General features: G+C 40.4%; 1 protein-coding gene across 3 annotated transcripts in view; it reads left to right on the top strand.

Annotated features, from left to right (window-relative positions):
• kcnh7 (potassium channel, voltage gated eag related subfamily H, member 7) overlaps window positions 1–26,368 on the top strand; it is a 64,408-nt gene that overhangs the window by 5,104 nt on the left and 32,936 nt on the right. For 2 of the 3 annotated variants that reach the window (XM_018701720.2, XM_018701719.2), the window contains exons 3-5: window positions 18,792–18,947; window positions 24,766–25,245; window positions 25,936–25,956. In XM_018701720.2, the coding sequence (XP_018557236.1) occupies window positions 18,792–18,947; window positions 24,766–25,245; window positions 25,936–25,956 (657 nt within the window). The remainder of the gene's footprint in view (window positions 1–18,791; window positions 18,948–24,765; window positions 25,246–25,935; window positions 25,957–26,368) is intronic. The other variant, XM_051066018.1, reaches the window with a different exon arrangement.

Genomic DNA, 26,368 nt, shown 5'->3' with positions numbered 1-26,368 from the left:
CTCTATAATTCATCATACTACAGATCATCGTTTGACACAAGTTTCTGTCTCCATAGTTTGTACTAAGTTAAATTAGAGAAGAAAAGTGTTATATTTTAAAAACCCTGGCATGTTATTGTGTTTCAAACACTTCTAGTATGTGTAACCATTTATAATCTTTCACTGTGCAGCGCTTGCATGATGAAAATCTGAGTTAAAATTGTAGAGGCAGCCAGCTCCAGTGGGAAAAGACATCTTAATAGTATATCTTTGAAGAAGATAGCAATGGGCAGATGTGTTATTTTGAACAATACAGTGGAAACAATGCAGGAATGAAAACCAGGTGCAAGACAAGTAAAACAGAATTAAATGGATTCTTTGTAGCAGCCATTTGAGAAACAGTTTCATTTTAGATGTAGGTTCTTCTGTCCTTCTCCCTATCTAACACACACACAGCTCTCAGCCCCTATCTCTACTGTCTCCTGTATTGGAATTCCAGGGGATATGTCATTGCGGCAAGCGGATTGCTGGTCTCGTGGTGGACCATTGGGGGTTTCTGTGAGGCAATCTTCTCCTCTTTAATCCTGTGACCCAGGGTCCTCATAAACGCAGCGCCCACTGTCCTTTGGAGTCCGTGAAGGAGAATCTGTTCGTCAGCACAATCTCTGGTACATTCTTAATGCTTTATGGTTTGCGCTTTCGCTGAAACTCTGGTCTTTTGTCCTTCGGGTGCATATATCTCTCTGACCTCTATAGGAGATGTAGTTGTCATTAAAGTGGCAAAAATGTATTCTAAACCCCTGGGCTTGACATTTAGATGCTGAGCTGTTTACTGCACTTACTCCAAGAGCAATCTCTTAAACTCAGGAAGAGCCACGAATTTGACTTTTGTGTCATTTTGATTTTTGTCAAGGGCTGCCCCTCACAGTTTCACATATTTTCCTAAAGCGTTCTCTCATGCTGTTATTACTTCATCTTTAACATCACTGTTAAAGATGTTGTGTTGACATATGTGATTTTTCATTTTTAGAAATACAAAGAGATACCTGTAACTGGTGTTCTGATCTTCTAAGTAATTTTTCACCTCCATGGCCTAAGGCTGAACTGTATGTAATGTGAGCACTGGTTAAAGTATTTAATAATAACCTAGATGTGTTATCTGAACTGTCCTCTATTTATCTCAGTCACATCTAGAGAGACAAAGTTTGTGCTATCTTGGTCTGCGTTGTAGTGTCATCATCCCAGATAGTTTTGCATTTTAGTCTTTGTTTCCATTTGGACCCAGTGGAAAAACAAACCTGTGCCTGCGTGACAAAACAAGAGGACACTGCAGTAGGCATTATGCATAATGTAGTGTGCGTAAGATATGCAGACTGGAGTGTGTGGGTGTACTACGCGAGATCTGTTTAAGACAGATGATGAAAAAAAATTCACACAATTTGAATCACATAAAAGAAAAAACTCTGCCAACCGAATGCATGCTGGATGAATTAAGTGACTCATAAGAACAAACAAATTAGCCAGTAATTATTTCAAGGCCAAACTTTCAAACAGATTTAGATTGGATAAGTGGTGATGGGTATACCATCACTTTGCGGATATATAATCCTTAACATGCTAATCTCATTAAACATATTTAATATTTTTCACATTAGTACTTAGTATTGCAGATTTATGTAACATGAAAATGATTCCACTTGTGCCTAGTCATCAGAAACTTTTCTGTGCCAACACACAGTACCACCATTTTTTCCCTAACACTGGATTTTCAGATAGCAAACCACAGCTGTAAAAACATTTCAAATAAACTTTATATATGGCTCCACAATGTCGGGGGATGACTGTCTCTATGATACATTCTCCAATCCAGAATCTCAGCAGGTTACTACCATAGATGTCATCATTTAAAAAATTACTGAGGGACTTTCATACAGAGCATCATGTGTTCAGACTTTTGCTCTCAACTACTACTTGAGAGCAAAAGGAGAAGACCTTAAAATAATTATTTCCATTCAGTTATCCAGTGACAAAGTCGCTCTATCATGCAGCCTCACAGCAAATGCAGGAATGTGGCCAAGATTATGGGTTTGGGGTTTGTTTCCCTCTGGCAGGCTTTTGTAGAAAATAATGGTTGGTCACACTGTTAAAATGCTCAAGATTCACAGTATAATTGGACAATGAAATAGTGAGAAATGTGATTTGCTAGATGATCTGTTCTCATCTAAAACAACTACAAATGATAAAACCACAGCTGTTCACGAAGCACAGACTACCTGCCTCAGATCTGTCACTGAACAATGCACTGCAGCTACAACTAACAGCATAGTCGATGCTCCCTTTGTTCGTTAATGAATGCTGCAGATAAATTGCCCAAGTTAGAGATTAAGCATTTAAATCCTAGTCTTAATGACAGCTTCAAAAATCACGGAGTAAAAATAAACAGTTCTAAACAGCGCAACACATATTTACTCAGCAACACTTGCTCTGTCTGCCTCTCCATTCAGCGATTCAAATAGAATAATCACAGTGTCTTGCTTTCCATACTAAAGAGCAGACTCTTAGGGTCCTTGGTGTATCAAAAAATCCATAAGCCAGTATATAGTTAAAGCTCTCACTTGCAAATAGCAAATAAGACTGAAAATGTCACGCTATAAATAGATTAAAGTTGCTTGTGCTTCAGTGATGCTCACTTAGAGATTTTTCTTGCCTTTAAAGCGTCTAATATCAGTGCAGAAGCTTCAGTCTGTGATGAACACCCATTATCACTGTTAATAAATGTATGCTAAGAATACCTGATGTTATCCTTCAGAATCATGCAGTTAATGGAAAAAACCACCATCAGCCCTGCAACCGATTTATGATTCTTTTTTTAACGTCAACTTGTTTAGCTATGTAATGTACTACTGTACTGATTAAGACTGCTTGTTTTGCTCAACAGTCCAAAACAGAGAAAGATTACCAGTGTACTATCATGTAAGACAAAGACAAGCAGCAGCTGTTTTGCTGATTAATAGGGGGTGGGGTTTGATAACATATACGGAATCTGAATGCAGTCCAGATCCACATCCATCCACTTCCAGATTCCGCTGAGCCTGACTCTCTTCAGATCCCTTATTGAATCATTTTAGGTAGTACGTTTGGTGGAGAGTCGAGACATCTCTTAGATAAAAAAAAGTACTGTTCTTATTTCCCTGAGTATCAAACCTTTCACTACCACCTTTGTCACTACTCAGTGACATTCATTAACCCTGTCCTGACTCATATTTTGTATTGCTGTCTCTGCTCCTCACTGAGGGGCTGTACTACAGCTGCAGAAGTGAAAACAACACAGTGGAGATAATGTTAATTCAGTCTTATAATTCAGCAAATATCAACTAAATAAATGGCAGATTTTTCTGCATGAAATGGTTGCTGCACTGCTACAGGTCACAGAATCTGATGGGTCACTGAATGTGGCATAACATTGGTGGTAAGCTGAGGCGGAGCAGTTGTCCTTCTCACATTATCAGAATGCCTTATTCGCTTGGACTCCAGATAAATATTTAAGCAATGGACTTGGGCACTTTTTCATTTTGTAGTTGTTTGGTTGACTTTGTCGAAGTGTACTCAGACTTTGGAACATTTAAGTTAAGGCAAAACAGTATGCCACATGTCTTGTTATCTGCTGTGTTGCGGAGCTAGCATGTGTTTGTATACATCACCAGGTATTTTTTCTTGAATATACCTGATGTCAGAAAGAAGCAGAAGAGACTAAGAGAGAGTGAAAGATTGGCTACAAATCTGGACAGTCTTTAACATCTTGGAACTGGATCCACAATGGAACCTGCTATCTGAACCCATCCATGCTGATTCATTTTCTGTCTATAGATGAATCACTTATTCAACTAATTATTTAAGCTCTTATCTTAAATTTGTCCATGTCATTGTCTTGATAGCAGTGAAATGATCTGCTTTATTTGTCCTTGTTTTAAGGCTGATATTCCAAAACTACTGAAACTCTATATATTAGGTTATACAACAGACATAACAGATACATAATAAGTGTCTTTATGATGGACATTATTCTTGCAGTAGATTTAGATGCTATAGATGCAGCCTTATGTTTTGTGAGCTATTCTTAAAATTAACAAGTAACTAGTTAATGGGGCTCTGTAACTTCTGAGCAAACTGCACATGATAAGTGATGAGGATATGACTTGGGTTTTTTGCCTGAAGCGATCTTGAGTTTGATGGTGTGACTCTGGAATGAAAACCATTCTCTGTAAAGGCAATTCTTGTAGATCCACCGTTGTGCAAACAAGATAAGCTTTTATTCTGTTTCACCCGAAGTCTCTTTCACGTTCTCAGGTTCAGCTGTGTTTGAGAGCAGACAGTGACCAGTAAGTATCTGTGAGAGACATATGCAGGAAGACAGATTGAGAAAGAGGGGGAAATGCAGAGAAAGCAGATGCAGTGGGGGAGAGAGGGAGCAACACAAAGACAAAATTAGACACATAAATGAGACGGAGGGAGTGTGAGGATGTAGGAAAAAGGGTTCAATGAAAATTAAGTTTGACGTGTGTCTGTGAAGGATGAAGTGAGTGAGCAGGCAAGAGAGACTAAATGAAGGTGTCAAAGAGAAATCAGTTGCAGCTGAATATCAGAGCGCTTCTTCCACTGTGGGAACACCCTCTTGAATCCAGTCCAGCATCTTGAGAGCTGCTTCAATTATGGATGGCCCTAGTTCTGTCTCAAACACCCTTTGTCTGTCTCTCTGTAGGAGGGGGTGTTACCTCTTTAGGGCTAAGTAAATTTATTCTCAGTTGACTACCCTTAAAATAGACTTGGTTATTGCAGCATCAAACAAAGACTAAACTTAAAAAGGATACAAAAATAAAGGAGCTCGACACATAAAATAAGACTTTGAATACAGCTGTCCAGTTTGCTTTCAGCAGTTCTCTTGAGGCTGTGAGAGACCAGTGTAATGAGCAAGCCCCCCACCCTCAATCTAAAGTGACATGGACAGATTTGTTGTAGCAAAGGCTTCGATTTCCTCTATGTTCATGCCTCACAGTGGATCTCATTTATAATGAGCCTGTTCAATGGTCTCCTCAGGCTGCCGGCAAGAGGGAAATGCTCCACAACAACAGATTGGTCGTTTACAAGGAAAGCTGATTTGTAGTTACTCTCCTCAGTTGCTGCCATTATAAACTTGAGTGGTTTAAAGCAGAGAAACTGAGGGATGTAACATACACATATGCCCCAGCTGAACATTTCCAGTCATATTTTAACACACCTCACTGTCTATTTTTTGAGCTATTCAGATGAATTTCCTCCTGCCTGTCACACCCTCATGTTCACATCCCTATAGAAAAAAGTCTCTGTGCAGTACAGCATAGTGTTGTCCTGGCAACCATTATGATGTATCATTGCAGCCCTAAAATTCATCCTGGCATGTCTGCCTATGGGGCTCAAAGCTGGAGAGCAGAGCAGACTACTGGGACCCAGTCACACAATCCTGAAACTGCCATCAAAAGCCAAATCTGAGGTGTTTGAACCCAGAACCTTCTTGCTGTGAGGTGATAGTGCTAACCACTGCACCAGGGTGCTGTCCATTTGAATTTAGAACTATTTGAAAGTATTTCCTTTAATGATTGTGCTAAGTCACGGCATGTTGGCTGTGTTTGATTTGAGCCTGGAAATAACCAATCAAGTAAGGGGATCACTGCAGTTATTACTGTTCATCCTGTGGGGGACATGGATATCTGTACAAATGACAGTCCATCTGATAGCTGTTGAGATATTTCAGTGATGGACTGGCTGACACACTGACGTTGCCATTCTTAGAGCCACGCCACTAGCATTGCTAATTCATCATGATGTCCCTTATATAAAAATAATGACTGTTCACAGACAGATACATTATTTGCTGCTGTTCCATCTTCACCTGTTTGTTTTGAAATTCATGACACCTTGCCCTTAATTTGTAAAAAGGTAATTTGGATCAATAACCCATTCCTTCAGTGGCCATCCCCTTTCCATCACTTCCTTGTTGGGTCATTCTTTAAAGTCACAGATCTTGACATCATTTTCTCTTAGAGGGTCATCCTGACATTTAAATGAACTACAAGACTGTACATACTGTACGTCATCATTAAGATGATATCTTCAGAACAAAGTTTAGACTTTCTCAAACAAAAATCAGTTAAGATCTAATGAAATCAGACACCTTCCTCTGTACTGTAGTTGTAAGTAATGTCCTCTCAGTCTGTGCCAGGTTGCATCTAATTAGCATTTTGAAAAGCAATAATTCATATGGGTCTTTGAGACTTGAAAGACAGAGATTTTGTGTTGTAATAACTTAAAATTCCACTGTTTCATTTCATTGATACCTGTCAAAATGTTTGATTTCAATGTTTTTGGATATTTCTTATGGGCAGGGAGATGATTCATCAGGCTTTTAGTTGGAGTTTTTATACACATAAAAATGGGCAAAGAAGATTAGTAATTTAATTACAAATTGTACAGACTGCTATGGACATTATATCAACACTCAGCCATGTAACTGTCTCATATACCATAGTTTATGATTGCCAATATCAGCCACATACACCAGTTTAACCTCAACTTGTAGTAATGAAATCTATTTCACAGCCACAGTATGCAGGCACCGTGCCAGTGAATAAATGTAGGTCGTTCTGATGTTGGATCTATGGATTAAGCCCACACACGCACTGCCATTATGGGATGGTATTACCACAAACAGACAGTAAACAGTCTGACAGCCCCCTCCCCCAACCTGCTCTGGCTCAAACACCTCACTCTGCAGCTCCCCATCCCCCCTGTCTCTCCTCATTCTTGCCTTATTGAGGGTCTCACACCCCCACCCACTCCACTACAGCTGCACATCAGACAGCTCCATGCATGTGAGATACCATCCATCCAGCTGAGATATAAACGATGAGCTCAGTGTGAGCAAGTAAGATTATTTTTCCAGAGAATATCAATTTTTTTTAATGTTAAGAAATCCCGGCATTAAAGAGTCTCACGTGAGAGTTAAACGGTTTATTCATAAACGTGTTGACTCAACCCTCTCCCCAGTCAACCACTCATATTTGTCAGCATGTGATTTCAGTCCATGATCCCTGCTTTTCTCTCATTCACAGATTGGATATGTGGAGAGCACATCTGTGAATGAACAGCCATTCATTTTTTCAGCCCCTTTCATTCATCAGATCACATACTGGCCTGATTGTTTTCATTCATGTGGGTGTTGTTCGACTTTTAGTCCATTTTTAGTATATTTGTGGAATTAAAATATTAGTAAGTGTATATTTTTATCAGCATTTTCCCTCAAGATGTTCATTACATTTCAAAGTGTTCTTTGACCCTCCTTGGTTTTTGGTGCGGGCCGACTTGATGCTCAGTAAGAGCATTTATGTGCTGATGTTAGTACAGTATACTCATGCTCAAGCCCCACAGCAGTCAGTGTTTGACTGTTTGGTTCAGATGACTCAATCATTATTTCTACCAGCTGAATTAGGTGAAAGCCTACATTCATGAATTGGCCCGATTTTACAAGCCCACCACTAAATGCCAGTCAGGGATCAGCCCTCTGCTACGCCTGCAGAGTCACTTTGATGGAGATTGAATCAGCAAGCTCTTACAGTCAGAGGGGACAGCCTACGGCCACTGACCTGTTTCATCACTGCTAGTCGTACTCTCAACCAAACCTGACATCCACACATTATCAAGGCGTTGGACCATGATGGTCCAACTCTGACATTTTTCTGAGGGTATGATTTGTCTTTGTCCATCTGAATCCTCTTAACTCATTCTGTCCAGCCGAGACAGTGTTGACCGAGACTGTTGTTTTTGTATTTTTCTCATTCTTCTCCTTTTGGCTGACAGGTCTACAGTACAGATTGCTGGTTCCTTGACAATTTGACAAAAGTAATTTAGGTTTGCAGTGCTGTGATCAGACAAGGGAGACAGGAACTGAAGCCTGTCAAGCTTTTACAGTGTTCTTTCATCGGATGTGTTTCAGCATCTGCAGGAGCACTTACAGTACAGCCCAGTGCTACTGTAATTGCATTTCCTTCTATATGTCATGGCCTCTTGTCAGCCTATGTTCAGTTCAGTCTGTTTAAATCTAGTCTTTGCAAAATACTGACACAGGTAGTGTATTGTATTCATGTTACAGCCATCAGAGTATTCACAGCTTCAGTAGCACTCTCTTGTTTCTTTTAAAGCAAACTATATTATTTTTACTTTAACTGGAGAAAACAAAACAGAGAAAGATGATCATGGGAAATACAGATGCTTATAGATAAACTAACAGTTGGAAATCTTAAGCATTTCCATCCTCACATAAAAGTGTACAGTATTTCTGCATCGTTTCTGTTCTCTTGTGCTCGTTGCATTTCAAACTCGATGAGAGAAACTCTGCACATGTGAAACTCTAATCTCTCATGGTGAGTTAGAGGTATTCTCCAAAGGTGGGATGATGCTGCATTTAAATCAAAGAGCTTCAGTGTTGAAGTTCTGGAAAATCAAGTTAGCACTAGCATGGGGGTCCAAAGTGAACCTCTCAGCTCCTCCATCCGTTCCCTGTCACTGCTCTGTCATACTCCCCCCTGCCCTCCACCTACATCCTCCTTGTATTTGCTTTCTCAGCTAATGCAGGTATCGGGAGCTTGCTAGCCTGTGAGTCGGCCATAGTGATGCTAGGTTTTTATCATTTTCTTAGGAATAGCTCATAGAGTAGATAAAAGACACAAAAAGATGACAAAACATCTGCAACCACACCCTTATTTTATGTAAGGAGGAAGTCACTTCAGAACGTCTGCTCACAACCATTTCAATGTCCCACAAAAATGTTTTGTCAAGAAAAAAGCAAGAAACAAAGTGTACCTATGTATTGGACAGTGAAATTCTGAAAAGTGTTTCAAAGGCTTTTACACTGAGGTCCAGGAGGACCACCATTCATCATGGAAAAAAATCCAGAACAAACCTAATGGTCTCAGAGGGACACATTGACATTTACATGTGCATACACACACATCAGTAAAATAGCAATTATACTTAATCCTCATGATTTCACTGTTCAGTGAATGTCATGGTTTTTGCTGACATGGCAAGGGACACAACATCATGCCTCTGACCAAGGTCTGCTGCGTTGTCTTCTTCTGTATGAAGCAAATGCAAAAAATCTTAAATATGTATAGCATCTAAAACTTAATAAGTAGCCATGTGGTGTTTTTCTTCTCTTTTTGTTGAATAGTGATAGCTCAACTTTTATTTTCTAACACATCCAAGTCACTTTACTCCGTGGTATCTTGTCTCCCGCGCCATCTGTCAAGTCTGTGTTTTATCCACATTCATAATGATAAACAGTGTATTTATGGCACTGTTCACAGCTTGCTGTTTGACAGAGTCCACAGAGCCCTCCATCACCCACCATGATCTCCCAGATAACCTTTTGCAGTGACACCGCATGGTGCCCAAAGCCTCAGGCAGATTATTCCTGTTATTCCTGCAGTGTCCTGTTGTATTCCATGAATTGCTTAAGACTTGCTGTGTGACCTTAGATTATCTTCTCATTCACCGTCACCAATCTGATAACAGCGAGTCAACACAAAATACAATGACGATTCACTTTACATAATAATGGAATTTCAGCATGAAAGATTTATATTAACAGGGACGACACACTGAGCCCCTTTTTCCAGTTTCCAGGTATAACAATAAAATGCATACAAAGGAAAATAAAAGTCGAGTTTCTTCTATCCATCCATTATCTATACCACTTATCCTTAAGGGTCAATAAAAGTTCAACTACATTTCATAATAGGAATAGGCATTACTGGACACACACTGCTGCTCTGTTCTGTTTAACATTTGGAGACAGAACACAATGACAAATAAAATGAATACATGAAAAAAAAGAACAGCATAGTGTATTAAGTCTGTGACTCAATTATCCATGTTATACTCTCCATTCTGACTCATTCTCCGTTAAAACACAGACTAAACTTTAGTGTGCATCTATTTGTTGGCGTATGAGGCCTACACATATTTCAAAAAATGTATATTTGAATAGTCTCTCAATTTCTGTCCTGTTTCATGTATTGATATTCAAGTGATTTAAATCCACCACATGGGAAGTTTTAATTAATTTAATTAAAACTAATTTGAGATTAATCAGTGAAATGAAAACCTCACTGAGGATTTGCCTGACTTAGAGTGCATTCTAATATCTTGTCATCTGATAGTTTAGCAGCCTCAGCAACTTCAACTCAGACAGTTGAAGTTGCCTTACAAATAGATGCTGGAAGAAGACGTAATGACCTTGAAGTTTGTGAAACTCAAACATGTGATGCTCTGTTTAATTTGATGCCTGGATTGTTCTCATCGTGGGCTCTCCACATTGATTTTGTCTCTGTAGTTTTCTAGTGCAGGCAATATTGTCTGCCCCCACGTTCTCAAAGACCGCAGTGTATCACTATAGCACACCCACAGGTCCTATCAGTTCAGGCAAGGCAGTTGCACAGTGGTACATGGGAGCTGAGATGCATAATATGGATTTTTGACCTGTAACCGATTTTCTATAACTCATTAGTTCTTGTACCAATGCAATAATTGCAATAGACACATTTTCTTAATTTTTGTATTTTATATCAAAGTAGGGGCACTGAGAGGGATTATCATATATATACATATATATACTATGTTTCTACCTTTATTTTCCACAGTGTGTTGTCGTAATTGGTCAAGAGTCTGCTATTGAGTTATTGAGCCGAGGTAACATATTGACCACTGAATTTATAAAAGAACAAATTGCCTTGCTGTGGGAGTGATAACCTTTAGAGTTTGGGTAGATGAAAATGATTTTCAGTCACTTATAGTTCATTTTCTTTACAGCCACAACATGTAACCCAAGGATCTCATTTCTTCCTTTTTATTATTAATTTTTCCATTTGTAGTGTTTATATGTTTCAGTGTTTGCAGTAACAGTGATGTTGGAGGCGAGGTGTTTTTGGGATTTGTTGTTTTGCTCATGGACATTTTTGTTGATGGACAAACTTCTCTTGCAGTGATTTGACATGCGACCTTTTTGTTTATGGAACAGTCTCTGCCGAGCCACCGCGCCGCCACTGATGATATTGTAACCCTGGGGATAAGGTAGCGCTCTCCCTCCAGGATTAGAGAGCCAGCATCAGAGTTAAACAGCTCTTAGTACAACTGAATGTTCCCAGGGGAGAAGGGGAAGGGATCACATTTCCCTAGAATGGTAGACAAAAACCTAAGCCTTCCTCTTCCTCTGAAAGAAGGTCAGATCTCATATTTAACTTTTCATATTTAACTTTATAGGCTTGCCCTACCAGTGACAAGTTAACAGAATTACTGTAGTTTTTCTTTCCCTAAAACAAGATTCAACACGAGGACAATTGACTCGTTTGCACTTGTGTAGCTTGCACAGGGATACACGGCATTGTCATTCACAAAACAATGTTGTCTCACTCACCTTTTGATGTAAAGTCAAAGAGGAGACAACAGTAACGCAGCAGTGATTGACTGAGACAGTGACATATGAACGCAGGGTCAGAGAGCGCCCGGGATATGTTGATTTGATAACAATTAGCCCCGCCAAGGTGAAGAAGCTCCCTGCTAAGCTTTTGACAGAGAGAGAGAGAGCGGGAGGGTGGGTTTCAACGTAACCCCTCAAGTAGTGTAGCACCAAGCAACAGCTCCCTGCTGCTGGAGGCTCAGCTCACATCAGTGTCACTCACATTACACAAACACACACACACACACCTAATGTCATACACACATACACACACCACGTCTATTAGGGCCAGGGCAAAAAGCACAGGCTGCAATTTAAAATGATTTTGACTGCGATACTCTTGGCAGCAGTTCCTCCAAATGAGGGCTATCAAGATTCCCATATGCCACTATCCCACAATCACTGTCAGACACAACCAGTCAGCAGATGTTAAACCTGTCTGTCCATGTGTGTGTGTGTGTGTGTGTGTGTATGTGCGAGAGAGAGAGAGTGAGAACAAGAGAGAGGAAGGACTCGACCAGATACATTTTAATCACACTAACTGATCGATGTGTATGTGCATGGTCTGCGCTGTTGCTAGCCGTCCACCGTCACCAAGCGCATGTGGAGCTGCATTGTCTTAATTATTGATAGTGGAAATAGAATCTAATGAAATTTCCAGTATCTTGAAACTAAAACTCCTCTCACTGCACTGCCTATTAGCATGCACTCGCACATTCAACAAATCCTATTTGTTCAATTATTCAAGTTTCCTTAGAGTGTGCAAAATGTAGCAGTAATGACCTACAAGGAAATATGACTGTGATGTAATAATAGAGCAGAATATAAGGAATAGATAACCCATAATCATCAAAGTCCTCTTTATCCAAAACTGTAATGTACCACATAAAATTGACATCCAGGTGTGAAAAGTATTTGCAAGCACTGTACAAGTTTAAGTCCATTTTATGTAGCTTCACAGTAATTTTGTGCATGCAATCTCATGCTAATGTACTTTTATCTACTCTTTACAATTTGACATACAAAACATGTTTGACTAATAAAATGTGATGCATTATTATAGATTGAAGGCCCTTGCATAACCACACAACTATATGGCTGATTGACAGGATGAGACTGTGGATTACATGAGGTCACCATGTACTAAATAGAAAGATAAAGTGTAACTGTCCTGCAACAGAACTAACAGGAAGCTCTGAGTCCTGAAAGTTTTATTTTTAATCTTGCTGCTCAAGATACCAACTCATATACTTGTACAACTTGAATTTAAAATGTAGTATTTTTACTTGAGAAAGCAGGTTTGCATTGTGCTTCTGCTGCTTTTACACAAAAGATGTGAATATGTCTTCCACCACTGCTGGTGGTTAATCTAACGATCAAGTATTCTATCATCCCCACCATTTTGTTATCAAAGTCATCAGGATCATATTTGATTAAGATGTTTTTAGTTAAATTAGTGCTGTTTTCAGACATTACAAAAACTATGAGAAGAACTGTCAAACTGAACTGAATCATTTTTTTAAATATAGACACAGCCACAAATAGGTGGAGGACCTTTATGTCTTTAGTGAAAATTAAAAAGTGTGCAACAAGCCCATGGTCTGATTTTGAACATTAGCCAAGTGTTTTCACCTCTAACTCATCTCCATAAAAAATGGACAAAAACAAAACCGTGACTTCTTAATAATCAATTCAGCAGAATGAAATGGGCTGTGCATCACCTTTACCACAGAGGAACAGTGAGCTCTCAAGCTTAAAATGAGACCCAAATGACATAACCTTGATAGAGTGTAATTAGTCTAACTTTAAGGGAAGAATGGGGAGGTGGCAGGAGGCACAGGATAAGTCAACAGAGGTGAACAGGGAGGTATTGTCATAGTTGTGTGTGTGTGTGTGTGTGTGTGTGTGTGTGTGGTGTATTGGATAGCTCTGCTTAATGAAGACACAGCTCTGTGGGAACAGTTGGTCAGTGGTGTATCAGTGCAATATAAGACTGTCCTCATCTGAACTTCCTCAGCTCCAACAGTGGTGCTGCTGTCAGTCCAAACTTCAAGGTCAAATAAGCCCACAGAAAAATTTAGGCATAAAAAGTCACCTTCACTGTGTCTTATGCAGAATATCAGCTTTTCTCCAGTATGTTTTGGATGAGTAGCCACATTTATCCATCTGTCTGCACATATAATTGTGTTTATTCCATGACTAATGTCTGTGGTTAGACTAGTCATCCAAGTAGTTTATTGGATACACATGCAGTCCAAAACCAACTGGCGTGGAGGTGACTTTGTGTATGAAGATCTGCCTCCTTTAATCTTTCGATTTATCTGAGTTATAAGTGAATTCCCACAGTACCAGAGTAGTCCTTTCTTCAAAAGAGATGACACTAAACAATGCAGCTTTGGTCTGAAAACATTAAAGAACCCCTCAGCATGCTGTGATTTGGCATATTCTGCGTATGCACTTGGTACCATACTGTGCTGTCATCCTGCCGAGCCATCTGTGTAGCAACAGATTACCAGGTAGCCCTATTAATCCAGGTAGGCTGCACCGCGTCAGTGAGGAAATGAAGCCGAGTGGAAAATGTTTAAATCGATAAGACCCACGTTTCCACTCAGGCTTAAGGCATGTGGCTTGACTTTGACACGCCAGGCTAGTACAACAATGCCCTAGCAGCGCGGTAGGCTTATCAGCCTGTCATATATATATATATATGATATACTCTGCTTTGGCTCAAGGATTTGTGATGTTTATGTGGATGATTGGCAGTCCTGTGTTTATCAACTCACTCTCACCTTGCCAAAGTTTGAGATTCTTTGCCTCTCTCACAAACTGCAAGTCAGCACTTTCCTCTATCTGCCATCCTCGGAGGATTAGAGACCAGAAAAGAACAGATTGTGTTTCTTTTTCTGTTTTAGTCCATCCATCCATGACTGTAGATTTGAGTTGGGGAGGGAGAATGCTGAGTCATGCTGTTTTTCTATTTTCTTTTTAAAAGACAGAAGAGGTCATTTTTTTTCTAAATGCATTTCTAACGAAGATGAAATGGCACCTGATGTATCACATTAGGATGCTTAACAATGTTTTGCTCTGCAGCTCCCTATAAATATTCAGGTCAGAGATGCTCTGACTAAAGTTGTTTTAGTGTCTTTCAAAGGTGCCTTCCCTCATTACACTGCACCATATAAACCAGCTCCATCGCCTGCTTATTAGATTTAGTTGGACAGAGAACATTCTGCTAATTAATGCTGCCGGCAGGCTGTGTGTGAGCGACTGTGTTTGTGTGTGCGTGCGTGTGAGCCAGAGTCTGTCCGTGGCTGCTTCAGAGTGTGCTGAACTGAGATCTGTGAACCTCATTAGTGTTTGCGTGTGCGTGCATGTGTTGCGTGGTTGTCCCTATGCCAGTGTGCAACTGAGAAATGTAAATGTTATTTCTGTTTGTGTGAGTGTGTGTGTGTGTGCTTCTATGTATATGTGTGTGTGTGTGTGTTTGTCTTTGACCCTCTGCTGAGGCAGGATATGCAGGCAGACAGGCAGAAATTTGCATCAGCAGCAGCACTGGGGATCTGTTTGATCTGTCCACTTATAACACGTCAGGTGGCCTTCCTGCAGAGAACCTGAGCAGCTAGCTCATTTCTCAGAGAGAGAGACGTACACAGATAGGAAGAGAGAGAGACGGCAGGCTCACTGAGGCTGAATGGAGAGCCAGGGAAAGCGAGAAAATGGCAACTGAAAAAGAAAACAAATGAGGAGTAGTATGAATTTAATGACAATGAAAGAGGAAAAGAGTGATAGACAGATAAGGAAATGGAGAAAAAAGAGTGACAGGCAGATTGTGAGAGAAAAGAAGTAAGTGATAATGGGAAATGGAGGGGAAAAAAATCATATTAACAGATTGATTTTACTTTGAAATGGTTCATTCTGTTTTGCCTCATCACACTCTCATGTATGCCTTTGAGAGTAATGGAAAAATTAAATGAGCACCCTCTGACTCATAAAGTACAAGTAGATACTCTCATGCTTATATTTCAATTCAGATTTAAAACTTAAATAGACAAACATACAACGTCAAAGTGATGTTGTATACGGAGAACACACACTTTTACACACACAAACTGGTACTTGGCTTTTTTGTTGTCATTTCTATATAGTCCAACCCTTTTGTAGTACAATACACCTCACAAACACACACGCACAGAGCACAAAGTCATGTCGTTGCAATTCACATGCTCTTCTCTCTGCCTTTGAATAAATTCAAATGTATTTGCATTAATGGACTTTAGCCGTTGTTGCGAGTAAAACACAATGTAAAAAATGTAACATTGAAAAAGCAGCACATGCATAAAGAAACATTGATTAACCTTATGAACAAAGAAGTACTCACACTCTTACTCTTATCAGCTTAATTAATTCAATTAATTAATTATATTATATTAATTATATTTTACAGCAAATTTTAGGAATGTGTTTCTTATATGTATCTATTTCAGGCTGACTGAGTATCCCCATCCCTCTCTCTTTCTTGTCATGTCCTTCACACACACATACACAAGCCTCCTCTCATTCTTATATTGCCTAAACAAGTCCAACCATTATGCTTTCTAGAACATAATACTTAGCTCCTATGAATTATAAATGCCTATGGATTCCAAGTGACTTATTTTTAGAGTGTACACATGCATGCCCCCTTGTGCACACGCACACACACACACTCACACACACATACAGATTGCTTTACAGAGCTGAGGTTACGTCCCCTCTTGAAGCATGCAAAGGTTACACTGAGTACTCTGAAGCATGAATGTGTATGAATTTATGTTGTATATTAGATGTTTGAGCACATTTAGATTTTCTGAATGATAAATGTGACTGTGCATGCTATTGTGAGGCAATATGTGCAAGTTCTCTACCTTGGAGGAGTTTGTGTTGAATTGATGAGTTTGTGTGTGTTTGGCCTAGCAATAAGATTCAACCACAGGGGAGACATTCAGTGATAATGAGTTTAGCCTCAGTTTTCAGTGTGTATTGTGTCTGCTAGCATCACTACAGGGGAAATGTCCTCTGCTGTTGCTGTATAATGGTGGATACACTTCTTTGTTGCATTTTGTATTGAGCGTTTCAATTTAACTAACTTGAAATCTACATTTACAATTTGGAAATGTGCCCACTTTGAGTTTTTTATAAAGTGACAGATATTTTCAGCAGAGTAAAGATGATCTCATTTCATTTGAGAAGTGTCTTGAAGTTGCTTTGCACTGGAAACAAAAGAAAGTAATCTCTAACTTGGCACAGCGAGTTTGCTTTTCTCACTGACACTCACTTGTTTCCATGGAGACAGACATGATGATTTTAATTTTAATTTGCAAACAAAATGAATTGTCAGGATTTCAAATACGCTCTCGACATTGTTGTTGTTGCTCAGACACATTTGTATTTTTATAACAACAGATTGTCTTCAGTTGAAGGCTTCAACACTGAAAGTGTCTCTTACTCACAAGGTCTTTTACAGTGAAATTATAAAATAGAAGTAAATAAGTCAATCTGTCATGATTAAGCAAGCAAACAAGATCATCCAGATCTTCTCCAGAACCTTTTCTGTTTTTTTTTAAACCCACAGTCCTCCTGATATTCAAGGCCCTGCCAACTGGCCCATAACTACAGTCCACTCAGACAATTCCTGAAAACCATGAAAGCAAGACCTCTGTACTCGGACTCTGGGCCTTTTCTGCATATCGTCACTAAAAGCAGTGGAGGCGTGATATCATTTGCCCCCCTCCTTCCACTCCCTGTGACTGAAATTAATGGCTCCATCCACTCATGGTGACACTGATGTACTATTAGGGGCAGCATACTGCTTAGCCCAGCGGAATCAGTGCTCCCCAATACATAAATCAAACCCCAGTCTGGTAAAGCAGTTGGTTTGTTATTTTCCTGCAAACCAGATGATACAATACAAGAAAAGGACCAAAGACTAGAAGTATGCCATTATTTTATTTGTGTAGGGGTGTGTGTGTGTGTGTGGTGGTTTCTGTATGCATACATGGGAATATTTACAAGTACGCACACATTTGTGAGTGGAGTCAGAATTGCAGTTGAGTGTGTTTATGCAGCAGTGTGTCTGTGTCTCTGTGTTCTCCCAGAAAAGAAACGCTGTAGGCTGGATGCCTGCTGGGTGAACTATAAATAGCCTCCTGGTGACAGCAGGACTTAGAGCCTAATGTGAGGGAGAGCATCTTCCAGAGATGTCCATGTTCATTATTTAAAAGTTAATATACATCTCATTTTCTACTCTAGTAATCCTGGTCGTAGCCTCTGTACATTCCACTCAGCCAGTGCTGGCAAGTCACTGTATAATCCCAAACTTATCAATAAATCCTTGTCTCTGTGGAATTATTTTATTCCTAGCTAAGATAAGACAGCTGCTATAAGCAGCGCAACTTCTCTGTATCCTCTCTGTTAACCTCTTGTCTGCTGTTTGATAAATTAGGAACAGTTAGACACAAGGCATTAGAAGCGAGCAGGGTTGCATTAAATTTACCTCCCACTGCGGAGCCATTAGCAACTCTTAATAATTGAGGTTTAAGAACTAAGAGCAATTCATTTTTTCTACCATGAGGCTGAGAACATTATGAGAATGATAGGAATTAAGACACATTTATGGTTGGTGTATTTTACGGCAGTGATTCACAGGTATATATTGTAGGTGTATCATCATGTGTGGTACTCAGTAATGAATTTGGATGTCTTTGAAACAGTGATACACTGCAGAAATACATTAATGTTAACTTGAGGTGAATGGATGTTTGCACTGTATTTTACTGTTCTGAACTATGCAGCATCCATTAACAGAACAGTCTCAGGCACGTCTAGATATATGAAATCATTCAGCTCCAGAGGCTTTCAGCTCTGTGGACCTCTTGACCTTTTCACCCTCATCTCTCCGCTAGGCCTCTCCACACACAGCTTTATCTCGAATAAGATGTTTGAATCTCAACTAGCGTTAATGGAAATTCTCCAGGGTCAAACTGTGCTGTATCTGAAAAGCTGTTACATTACTTTGAGTCTTTGATCAGGTTTTACTGTTTTGTTTTGCACAGAAAATAATTAAGTTATGAATTTTAAATAAGTCAAGCTTGCCTTTAAGATTGATGGGACTCATAATTTCAGGATTTTATAACTGATTGCAGTGGGTTTCTTACCAAGTCAATCAAAAACAAAACATAAAGTTTATTACCCGTTTCTAACCATGATTAAATTTTGTCCTGCTTAGGTTCAGACTTCCTCTGCGCCACCCATATCATCCCCGTGAAGAACGAGGAGGGCGTGGTCATGATGTTCATCCTTAACTTTGACTACATCCTGGATGAGGGCAGCAGCGACTCGCTGGAGAGACTCAATCACACATCACCTTCCAAAGCTGATCAACGTGAGTAAAAGACAAAAAACGGCTGGAGGGATGAAGTGTGGTGCAAGATAACATTTGTTACAAATATTGCATTTAAAACAATGGACACACTGTACGTCCTCAGACTAAACATGTTAGTCTCAATACTGATGTACTCCAGCTAAAGAAAGAGAGAAGTCACAGGATAAAACTGGAAGCAGTGTAGCAGCCAGCTGTGACCTTTTACTTGTAACCTTTTCCCACATTAACATCGATTTGTTTCTTCACTAAATCCCAGTTGACATGACCCTAAAATTAATGTTTCATGACCTTCCATTTGCTCTAATTGATTCATATCTTTAGCATCTTGCCTTTGTAGCACAATGCATAAGCCGAGATGTAACTTGTAGTCACCCGCTTTGTGCATTCACTTCTACTCGCAGCAGTAATCATAAGTGCAGCTGCAGGAATTTCCTGCTGGACAGCTCCTTTGGCATGTTGACACCAGCGTTTAGCAGACATTGATGTGTTAGCCTGCCACCATCTCAAAGGTCTGGCCCAATTATATCTCATAGCCTGCCAGGATGGCCTGATGAACTACTGGAGCAGTGCTGGGGAGCACTCCGCCTCCCAGAGCTGTCGGTGTAATAGTGTATAATGCCATTCCCCAGCGGTGTTCTTGAACATGCTCTTGATCCTTCCTCTCTCCTCATTGTCTCTTTCTTTCTCCATTTTCTGTCTGTGACATATAAAGCAGCTGAATGGAGGAGCAGAGGTCACCTCTAGATGACTGTAATTGGATGAGGCCCTTAACAGGCTGTTGCCTCATGGGGTGTGTGGTGAAAAGACTTGTATGTATTGAGTATATAACTGAGTGTTGTGCACTTTTCAATTTATATATATATATATATGTGTGTGTGTGTGTGCAGGGGTTTGCATCTCACAAATAAAGCCCTCACTTTTCTAAGGGAGCTAATTGCTCAGGCCTGAGTACGAGGGCAGTTCCCTGATGGAGCAGGCCTGAATGAAAGCCTATTCATGCCTATCTGAATATCTAAGTGGGAGTCCCTGCAAATCTCGCGGTGAGGTCCAGATTTGTTTACAAGGTTGAGTCTCAGTGCTGGACACCATCTCTCTCTCTGCCTACACACAACCTCTAGCATCGCACGAATTACCGGAGAGAGTCGGTATTTCTTGGCCTCATTTCATCACAGCTCCCTCTGATAATTCTAGAGACCTAGTATTGCACTTTTTACAAGCAGATGGACAGAGGTCACAAATTATGAATAAGTCTGCATAATTTAAGAGATCACAGATGAAGAAACTGTTACAGATGTAAATTTTACTCCTACTCCTAACCTACAGTGTTAGTATTCTAAGGAACAGCTCTACAGTATGTGCTGGAGCAGCTGCCTGTAGACGGAGCAAGACCATGATCCATGTTTTGCATTATCTTGACTCCCTCTGGGGAATGAGCAGCCATGCATTAGGTGCTGCTTATCGATTGCTTTTGCTGCTCAGCGATGATCTAGCCATTCTTAAACAGCTAGGATTCTCCCATTTTGTTTTGCTGTGGCTGAGCAGAACCACTTTCACAGGCATTTAATTTACAGGCCTCAGCGAGGGCCTCCAGACTACTAGTTAAGAGACAGGCAGAGTGAAATGCTTTACTGATTTCAGAGGAACACCAGGGTATGCATGGCAATTCATACATTTTATTATTAAGGATGTTCTGAGCTGACCCACAGGGCTGGTATTGGGCCTGATCCAGGAATATTCTAATGGATCAGTATCAGCTAAAATAAGCCAGTTCCTCTCTTTTCTGTAAACTCTGTTTGTCCAGCTCAGCCTGCGAGTATCACCGCACTGATCTCCATCATAACAGTGCCAGCAGCTGGGTGCATATGCAAGTGAGAATTAGTAAGTCTAGCAAATTGGAAAATGATTTGGGCACACAGGTGAGTGACTCTAAGGTCTGACACTCCAGACGGGCAAAATACACAGCTTTGGTAGGACTGATGCTAATGAGAGTGTTATTAAATCTTTCACTCCTTCTCTCTCTCTCAATAACCAAAAGCAATGTGCAAAAGATTCAGGTAGTAGCATGCATTTAGCTGGCATTGACTCCTTTCACTGGTTAAAATGACAATCATCAGCAATGAGAGACCAACATTAAACTTTGTCATATCAGCAATATAAACTCATTAACTTCATAGTTTGAACGAGGACCCTCAATATTTGGATCAAGTAGCTTGGAGAAGCTGAGGCATATTTAGCACACCTATTATTTTGATGTGTGTCAGGATCAGAGGCCAAAATTGATTGAGACATCCTTAATTATTATTGTTGCAAGGCAGAAGTAGAGCACTTCCTAGGCATCCAACAGTGAACCTGTGCATCAGTAGGAAAGTTAGGGGCAGAAGGTACAAAATACTAAAGGTAGATACTGGCACAGATGAGCATGTTGTCAGTACACTGGGCCAGTGTGTCAGTGTGTTTGACAACCACTGAGATCTGATATCGGCTTTTAGGAAAAACTCAGATGCATGCTCAGGTGACCTTTGACTTCGATCTAAAAGCTAAACAGAATTAATGTACCTGATTTGTCAGCTCATCACACTAGCCATCTCCCCCACCACCAGAGAAGACAAATTAAGTGCATTTTGCTGTCAAACCACATAAAACAAAAGGAAAAGCTGTTTTGATTTTCCCCTGTAGTGAGGATTTAGCATACAACACTGAAACTTTCTAATGACAAAGTTACCTGTCTGTCAAACTTTTCTACTCATGAAAGATGTGTACCTGCATGACAGTGTTTCAAACACATTTGTTGTTAAAATGTTGTCACTCAGGAAACATAAAAGAGAATAAGTGGGAACAAGAGCACAGCGTGCGGTGCATTTTATCTCTCACTGGTAAAGACAAAGGGAAATGAAACGCTTGAATACAGTCGATGGTGCAGAATATTGTCTCCAGTTGAAACCAGGGACTATTATTGGACATTACTCCCCTCTGTCTTCCCCATGTTTACTGTCCCTCTCAATCTGCCACTATCTTAATTAAAGAAAAATGCAATAACAAAATAAAAAACAGTCTAACTGCTGTTAACTCAGGTTCATTGCAATCATACTTTAATTTTCTTTCTATATAAATGAGTGCAGGGCAATGTGGGGACACAGCAGAGTTATCCATGTTATTCTCTAGAGCTGGTGAGTAATAGGAGAACTGGGAGCCCAGGTAAACACTCCTCAAGGTAGAACACCACATGCAAATCAGTTAGTAAGCACACTGACTGCACTATTGCTTTTGCTTTTTTATTTAACATCAGCACAATCACAAAAAGAAGAGACAGAAACAAAAGGACACAAAGCTGTTTTTGTCCTGATTTTACCAAAGGATGAATGTTTATTGTTTTCTTTCTACTTCTCCCCTGACATCTGAATCATGCTCACATTACAGAAAGATGTTTCACTCCCCAACATGGGGATCTGAGGGCCCAATTAATATTCAATGCAAATATTACTATCTGGTATCATAGCAACAAGGGCCACCGTGCGTCCATTGGTTGTGTAAAGCCGCTGGTGAGTTTTTGCAGGGAAAGAATGAGAGGGTTGGAGAGGGTTAGGTGAGTGAGAGGAAACACACACACACACACTCACACACATGTACAGTGCACACACACACACACACACACACACAACCCAGTAACAGCACTCAAAGGTTCAGCCCTTTCAGTAACACATTTAAATATAGCTACATTCAGTGTTCTCAGCACCATGAATGCGTGACTGAATTATGAGCTAATTAAAAGATTTATGGCATATGTTTTTATATATATATGTTTATATGTGTGGGCATGTGAATGCTCACAAGCCAGTTAAGATATTGTTTTAACAGTCAAGGTTGGCGTTTAAATCAGTTGTAATGTTGCAGTGGTGCATAAAGGAGTGATTTTCCTTTGGAGAATATTTTAGACTGCCCACTAAAAACAGGGATTTGTTGTATTGTGTGGACTCTTTGGCATATAAATTGGGTTTGCAGGTTTAGGATCAGCCTCAGAATGATGAATCAGATGGTATTTTTGATCAGCAGTCTTATCAGCCTTATAGCATCGACCTCAGATAAAACAGATATTCTTTCATGATTCTTTCGCAGAAATGAGAACACAAACATAACTTCATTTCGTAAGATAGATGACTTGTTTAGTCATTCTGCACTGTAGCATCAGATCCTGCTCTGAATCATTAACTAAATGCAAATTATGATTTCCAGCATCATCAGCATCTGGCTAGAGACTTTATTTAAACACACCACACTGACCCAAACAGACATGGGGCTTTTTGTCTAAAATTAGTTTCTTCTCCTCTCCTCGGTGTCTCTCTCATCCTAGTAGTGGGGGCGATGAGGAAGACAAAGATGCACGCTGCTCCCTGTTGAGCCTTAAATATTAATTTTATTTTCTCTTTATACCATTGTGTCTCTGAGTACAAAGGGTGATCATAAAGTTCAGAGACTGCACCTATAACATGTGGCCAAAAAACATTGTGCCAAATGTCTTCCCTCAGTGCTGTAGAAGTGTTGACAGTCTGACCTGGAGGGACGAATTCATTGGTTCATTTATGGTGGTGCTCCTGACCTGATACAACTGTGGGCTCCTCTACCTCTACAAAAACACATGTAACCTAGGTCCCGATGTTGCTCATGCTACATAAAGTGGAATACTTGCTCACAAAAATTATAGCTGCATGTACATTACCTTGCAATGCCCTGTTGAACATAGTATTTGATATACACAACATGCTGTAGTCTGCTCAAGCGAAATACAAAAGGCGACTTGATGTGGTGTGAGAAGGTTCCATAAATTCAGTTTTGCTCATCCTTTTAAGGGATTTGGTTTTCACTGTGCCTCATGGCAGCAAGACTTGTTTTCGATATGTATGGCATATGCTCAGGCAACTAAATGATTCACAACATGCAGGCCATGGTTTGCACTCCATATGTGAAATTCTGTGAGCGTGACTCTCTCTCATGACATGTTTGCAGATATTGTTAGATACAAGTAAACGTGCCTGTTTGTTAATGGTGTGTGTGCGTGGGTGTGTACTGCCTGTATATAGCTTTGCGTTCATTTTAACAGACTTCATACTAAATATAACTATATTCTCATTTTTCTTCACCTTGTCTTGCGTAACATTCCCTCACAACTACCTACTATTATGACAGTAGCATCCTAAATATCACTTTGTTGTGTTCTCCTTCATCTCCCCAAGAGCTGTCAATCACTCATTAAATCCTTATCCTGCTTATAAACTGTTATAGGTCTGACTCCTCAATGCATTATTGCCGTTATATTATTTCAGCAAATGTCCTCCTCCATGAATAATTGAAGGAAGTTGAAGATTGAACTCGTGCCTGAGGCAAAACGGGCATTTGTTTTGATCTGCCAGGGTCTTTTTAAGATAGCTGCATTGGCAGGCTTTTCAGCACTATTGGCAAACAAGTATGAGATATCAGCAGGGATGTTGAAGACTCCAAGCAAGTTCTGGTACAAACACAGCACAAGGTCAGTGGGGGTTATGTAGATCCCACTGGCTCATTAAAAAGCCACCATGCACTCTGTGTTTATGCTGTTTTTGGTCTCACTGCGAGCAAATAACTGCATGATAATTGAATGATTTAGCTATCCACTTTCTCAGAATTTATGTTTATATGTTGCCCGAAGGTGCTCCATACACAGTGTTATTGGTCACCATAAACTTGTCTGATTGTCAGGGGTTAGTCTGGATTAATATGATAGTAATAGATTCAGTGTGAAACCTCTCAAGTCTCATTGTCATTACTTTCTCTTCTACTCTGTCAGGGAAAGGGAGATTCTTTCGCTTCCGTTTCCCGGCCTTACCTCTCCTGGGCATCAGCAAGCAGTCCCTGCCCCAGGAGGACCCAGACGCGGTGATGGTGGACTCCCCTCATCACAGCGACGGTTCAGTGGCTACGCACGACTACCAACTTCCTACTACCCGCGAGAGCTGCAGTCCCTCATATGCTAACGACACCCGCGCCCTCATCGGCCCCAGTCACTGTTCCACCCCTGTGTCCGGGCCTTTGGACCACTCGTCGCCCAAAGGCCCCTGGGACAGGATATACCAGGACCAGGCCGTTGCCCAGACCCAACACCAGAGCCAGGAGGACACATTCATTGCCGCTCCGTCAATCCCGGGCCTCACGCCAACCGCCTCCAGAGAGAGTGTGTGCAGTATTCGCAGAGCCTCCTCTGTACATGACATGGAAGGCTTTGGGTCCAACTCCAAGATGGTGTTCAGAGACAGACATGCCAGTGAAGGTAGGAATTTCCTGCTACTCTGCCCTTTATGTATGCTGTAAAGTTTTTTTTAGAATTTCAAACAAATACTACACCAGTTTTTCAGTGGCTGAAGTTGTTCTAGTTATTTTTTCGCATTTTGATTAAAAAAAAGTTCAATCTTGGCCCTTGACAGAACATGGCATGTGGCGGCTACTTAAGCAAAAATACTATTTTCATGTGGTTAGTACCCAAATGTTGACCAGTGAAATCATTTATTATTCATGACAAACATTCACTATAATTTGGCTAAAAAAATTCCAAACTCCCTGTGGTCCCAAAATAGGAGATGCAAGATGTGGCATGCCGGTCTCTTAATCAGTATTATAGTGAGTCATCATCTATATTGTGTGCTATTGATCTTCCCTCGAGTCTAAATCACACATTAACCTTTTGGCCCTCATTTGGTTGAGGGTAGAAGTGCCCCAGACTGGCCCAGTTTCCTCCAGGCCAATCAGTCTACCACCACTCCCTTATCTACAATCCTCATTCAAATAGCTCTCAGTGGCTGACACAGTAATATGTCTACTTCACTATAATGAATTGTTCATGGGGACAGTAGTGGTGGTTTAATGCCAGCCCGCATTTATCATTATAGAAGACCAGAAATTCTCCTCTCATCTCCACTCCCCTTTTTCTTTGTTCTCCAATGCTGTGTTGCTGCTGTCACAGACAATGGTCGCAATATCAAAGGTAACAAACAGCAGTCTGCTGAATTTTCACACGTTGGATTGTACTGCATAAAGCCTGCTTGCTGCATGAGTTTTCTACATCACTGAGGTTTATGTTGAATGCAAATGCCTTGGTGGATGACTGACAGTGTGTTTGTAAGTTCTTGGTCCGAAGCCTCAAAACACTGGCACAGCACTAAATGACTAAGTCTCAGTGCACGTGACCTGCTGAACCCTAGCCAGTCGCCCAAGGGAAGGCTCAGTAAGAAACAAAAACACTGACCTTTGCACGCGCTTGCATGAAGCAACACATTAAATCTCTCTCTTGCTTTTGTTCATTGAAAAAAATCAATGAAGCTTCACAAGATGATGCCTCCCACTGTCTGTAACCTCTGTTTTCTTCTCTGCAACCTCTGGTTCCTTGTTGCCATGTC

The sequence above is a fragment of the Lates calcarifer genome, linkage group LG7_2, assembly GCF_001640805.2.
Source record: "Lates calcarifer isolate ASB-BC8 linkage group LG7_2, TLL_Latcal_v3, whole genome shotgun sequence".
NCBI lineage: Eukaryota > Metazoa > Chordata > Actinopteri > Centropomidae > Lates > Lates calcarifer.
Note: the sequence above shows the minus strand (reverse complement) of the source record. Positions and strands in the feature narration are given on the sequence as shown.